This window comes from Limulus polyphemus, unplaced genomic scaffold (assembly GCF_000517525.1).
Source record: "Limulus polyphemus unplaced genomic scaffold, Limulus_polyphemus-2.1.2 Scaffold9011, whole genome shotgun sequence".
Taxonomy (NCBI): domain Eukaryota; kingdom Metazoa; phylum Arthropoda; class Merostomata; order Xiphosura; family Limulidae; genus Limulus; species Limulus polyphemus.
In genome coordinates, this window is record NW_013674621.1 from 17692 (window position 1) to 23193 (window position 5502).

Here is a 5502-nt window from a genome sequence, read left to right on the forward strand (position 1 = left end):
TTATAAGAAACCGTGTTTTTTTTTTTTTTTTTTTTTAAAAAAAAATGTTTTTTTTTTTTTTTCAGTTATAAGAAAACATGTTTTTTTTAGAAGATATTAACCCTTATAAGGCTCTTGATCAAATGAGGGAGTGTAGTTTTATCTTCTAAAAAGTACAAAAATATTATTTTATTTCATTTTTCATTTAAACTGTATCATTATAGAATGACATTTTAAGTGCATTATTGTTGTAGTAATGAATGTAGTATGATGTGGGTGAGTAACATTTAAGATTGTAGAATTTTTAAAGTTTTGTTGATATATCAGATTTGTTTTTTATAAAGGAGGGTAATGGTCACTTCAAAGTTTTGGATATCTTGAAAGTAAGGGTTAGGGAACCATACAGATGTCTCATATGTTTGATATAATCTTTTAGCATATGTGCTCAAAATTGTAAGCCCCACCATCATCAGCTGTATAATCTGTTTTAAAAACATCTTAGTAATGTAAAAATTATAACAGGGTACAAAATATAATAATTAGATTTCTTTCATGCAACCATCCAAATTTTTTTTAGTGTAAATATTTGATGAGCTTCTTAAATATCAACAGTATGTTTCACACCAAGTTAGACATTTTGACTTTAATTAAATGGACATCAGTATCAATGCTATCTATATAGTTTCTCTTTTCTTTGTTGGTTCAATTAAACTTTATAATGTATTATATAACATCTAGTTTACAAAATATGTTTCTATTCTGATGTATGAGCTGTAGATATATATACAATATGTATCTTAATATTCAGCACACTGAAAGTACGTGGATTCTCATTATTCTGGGTTCCTTAATGTTCATTCCGGGTGGATATCATGTGGGAATTGTTTATTATGCATACTGCAGCTATCCTGGATATTCCTATGATGATATCCCAGACTTTGATTAGTACTAAAATGTGAGTATAGAATTAATTTTTTGGCTAAAATTTACAATTACTTGTGAATAAACCTGAATTAGTTGATTATAATATAGTTCTTAAAAATATGTAATATTTATTTTTAAAATGTTTTATATTTATATGTGTGTGTGTGTGAAAACGTTTTTTTTGTAGTTAAATTTTTAAAACTTACAATCGCTGAAAAGGTTTACACACACAAATATACATTATGTACGTTGTTTTAACCTTTATATGATGTGGTTATTTCAAACTGATTATAAGCTTAATATTCGACAAATTTTGTTTGCTAATATATTCTAGCTTGAACTAACAGTTTAATATTTGACAATCGTGGAAGTGAATTCTACTGATTGTCCATTTCTTTTATTTATTAGTATTGTATTAAGTATGACATTATGTTATTAGATATCAGTGTAACTCTGAAACACAAAATATTATTTTCTTACCAAATGAATAATTACATATAATTTTTTTATTTAATCTATAATATATTTATTTTTATCCATATTATTTTTATTGAATATTGGAATAAATCAGTTACATGTTATGTCCAAAAATTATAGAAATGCAATAAACCTTAAGACATTTTGTGTTACTTCTAACAAATTATGAAGCATGGTTGTCTAAAAATATTTTAATTTTTATAAAGAATTTATATAGCATTTATGTTTAAATTTTTTCTAAGTGTACAAAAGCAATAAATTTGTCAACTTAAAATAGTCGCTAAGAATGTTTATCTGTGTTTGTTGGAGGTAAACAAAGATTAAGGACAGTCTACCAAACATCTTATGAACAGTTTATTGTGGTAAAATAAATTTTACATCTTTTCTAGAGACATCTTTTACCAGTAACAGTACCTTTTGAAGAATAACATTTTTGGTTTTTGTCATTAAGTTATTAAAATTTGATAAAATGTTTTTCACACGTTCTTTTAAATATTTTTTAAATATAAAATAACATTTGACCTAACTGAATGAAATTTTAATTATATTTGACTTATGTAATTTTGTGATGCAAAGTAATGCATGTATTTCAAAAAAGACCAACTCTAGGTAATGTTTTGCAGTGTGACTCAAATACACGAGTTTTTTTTTTTTCACATATCAAGAAATGCATTATTAACGGGTTATGAGTAATAAAATGTCTTATTAGCTATTGAAAGCTATAAGTTTGTTTCATGTATTTGTTGGATTGCACACTAAGTTATCAAATGCAAATTGTATCAAAGATAGGAGGTGGGAGTAATAGGCATAATAGTGACAGCTGGTATATTAGATTAGGCTAAGGTAATATTGTAGCCAGTTATGTTTAAACATTCTTATTTGAAGTGTAATGATCTTTGACTTCTCCAGCATAAGTAAGAAGCCTGAAAAAGAAGTACAATAACTTCATAAATGTTTAGGAGTATGTCACTTTATAGTCATTACCTTACATGACATAATGTGGTGATTGTGATTTTTGATGTCTATATATAGGTATAATACAAAATGGATCATCCCTAAGCTGAGAAAAATGATGGTTTTGGTGTTTAATTACAACAATTTTGCTGTCACTATGTCTGCAAGAACTAAAATATTATACATTACTTAGCAGCAGAAGAAAAAAAGACAGTAGTACTTTATGAAATTAGGTTTTGGATGTACATTAAATGAAACATTTACATGTGTAAAAATGCAAATTTTCTTTAACATATATTAGAAATAGGAAAAGCAACATATTTATTAAATAATAATCTACACTAGGTTAAGACATGGGTTAAACCTCACTTTTAGTGGAATATCTTGGGTGTAAAATGTGTTTACGAGTAATAGATATTCTGCAGTTTTTAAATACCATTAACATACAATATTTCTTTCACAATTTCAGTGCATAAACTCTTCGGCAGTTAAGGTATTTTTCTATTTATGTATCTGAGGGGTGGGTGTTTTTTGCTTATAAGAAAATTATAATTTTATCCCACAATTTCAGTCTCAATCTACAAAGTTGTGTTTACTTGTTTTTTAATACAAGGATAGCTTATTTTAACTCATTTTTTTATCATAAATATTAATTTTAAAAAATCAAGAACATTTTAGTGCAGAAGTTTACAGAAACATCTTGTTAATTTTGTGTTTTAATTTTTACCACAGGTATGGATGTTGCAACTTGACATCACCTTCCCAAATAGTTAATAAGTGCAATATAATTCTAAAATATGGCTGGTACAGTGTTGTTTTGGAGCACTGAATTTCTTGACCTTGGAGAAATGTACTTTATTGGAAAACTTATATTTGTATAACAAATGTCAAATTATTCATATACTTGGAATCTAGTCTTGCACTATGTACCAATTTTTTCTTTGTTTGAATATTAATGATCATAGAATGTATTTATTAGAAAAGTAAAATCAGAAAATCAAAATGTGAGTAATCTGTTTTCTGAGATTTTTGAATTGTTTTAATTATTCTAAAATGCAACATCTAGATAAAGGATCGGTCGTAACTAAAAATAGATGTAGAGAAGAAAAAATGTTACCTTTTTTTAACTTGTGTAAATTTCTCCTGTAAAAAGCATTATTTCATTAAAGCAATGTGTCACCCAGTCTTGTCTTGTGAAAGTGTCCATTTTATTTCTGGTTTAATTATGAGCACAGGCCAACATAAATTCAGTCTTTATTAATATATTATATATAATTCCAAAGTCTCCATAAAACTTAAAGAAAAGTAATGTTCTGTTTCCCAGTTGAATATTAATTATCTATGGCACACTAATTATTTTAATACCGTTGGTTTAGTTGGGAAGAATGCTACTAAGATAATCTTTTTTACTAATAAATTGCAAACAAAAAAATAATTTATATTTCCTTAAAATAATCATTACAGATTCAAAACTTTGATAGTTAAATCCTCTTAAATTAAACTTACCAAGTTGCTTTTGTTACTGAATTTTTATAATAGCTTGAATTGTTTACTTTCATAAATCACGCACTTAGTTGTTTCTGTTATTCTTACATAATTTCAAGAATTGATGTTTCTGTCATAAATGTATTTCAGTTTTCTCTTTTAATTGAATATTTCACCAATCCATTTCATGTGTGTGTTTAAATGTATTAATATTACACACAACAATTGGTTAGTTTCAGATCTAAAAAACAGCAATTGAATAACAGCATTTCATTAATTTAATTAACTTTTAAAGATCGAAAATTTTCGTATAACAAGGCCTAGTTAAAAACCAATCAGTTGTATATATACACATAAAATGTTTTTTGTTTCTCAATCTTTTGTTCCACTCATTTGAACCTTTTTCAAACTCCTTGTAAGTATCTGCTATTGGAGATTTATTGATTTTAATCTGTACTGATACCGGTAAAACTAACTCCCATGAAAATTTCCATAATGTGTTTTAAGTGCAGAGTTACCTTAGAAATGTACAGCTTTCCATTAAAAAAAAAAGTACTGATGAACTCAAATATAAAGATATTTAACCAAGAGCTTATAAGTCACTAATAGATGTGAATGATAATCTTAGCTCACTAAAAGTGCTCACATTAAGTTCAAAATGACATTTCATGTGATTGTTATTGCTACAGAGAATATATATATATATATATATATATATATTAGGCCGTCAAGTAATTAATGTCGCTTTTTTCTAAGTTGAAAAAAACCTCAACAACTTGTATAACAAAACAGTTATTAAATGATATAGTGTCAGGCTGTTAATGCCCTGATTAAAGAAATCACTTGTCTTTGAAGCGAAAAACATGTCGATGTCCTTATTAACACCTTCCATATTTGCATACGTTTTTCCATTAAATGGTGTTGCATTTTCGATGGTAATCTGATGGTGTCATATATATGGAGAATATGATGGGTGGGGAAGAACTTCCAAACCTAAATCCATAATCTTGTGTTGCGTCAAACGTGCCTTATGAGGACGTGTATTGTCGTGGAGAAGAACCCCTTTCCGATTGACGAGTGAAGGGCGTTTCTGATGAAGGACTTTATTTAAACGTTCCAGTTACTGCTATAGATCTCTGCATTGACAGTTCGCTGTAGATTGAGGAGTTCGAAATGAATTACTCCTTTGATGTCTCACCAAATGCAAACCATCACTTTCTGCGGATGGAGTCCAGGTTTTGGGGTCGGAAGTGTTTTTTGTCTAGGATTGAGCCATTGTTTTTGGCGTTTAACTTTCGCATAGATAATCCATTTTTCATCACCGGTGACAATTCTGTTCAAAAATGGTTCACGCGCATTACGTGCCTGAAGAGACGAAGCAACGTTCACACGTTGAAAACGATGATCATCGGTGAGTTAGTGAGGCACCCAAACACCTTTATGAAGTTCCAATATTCCTTAGATGTTTACGTATTGTTTCATGAGAGACATGCAATTTCACGACCATTTCACGAGTGTGTTGCCTGGGGTTAAACTGAACAAGCGTCTTCAGAGCATCAATATCAATTACATGTCAGCCCCTGCCACCATAGGTTTTAAGGCTAAAGTTACCTGAACGAAATTTGCTGAACCATCTTTGACACTTCCGAACGTTCAAAACATTTCCATAAACTTCTTTGATAT

At 28.4% G+C, this 5502-nt stretch overlaps 1 protein-coding gene across 4 annotated transcripts in view; it reads left to right on the forward strand.

Moving 5' to 3' along the window:
- The window catches only part of LOC106475693 (transmembrane protein 230-like), a 16365-nt gene extending 12845 nt beyond the window's left edge, over nt 1–3520 (forward strand). For 3 of the 4 annotated variants that reach the window (XR_002608949.1, XR_001291838.2, XR_002608950.1), the window contains exons 5-6: nt 788–934; nt 3067–3519. Coding sequence is in view for 1 of the 4 variants with exons in the window: in XM_013936372.2 (XP_013791826.1) it covers nt 788–925 (138 nt within the window). In the remaining 3 variants the exon portion in view is untranslated. Of the gene's footprint in view, nt 1–787; nt 935–3066 lie in introns of all 4 variants that reach the window. The other variant, XM_013936372.2, reaches the window with a different exon arrangement.
- Nucleotides 3521–5502: the final 1982 nt, after the last annotated feature.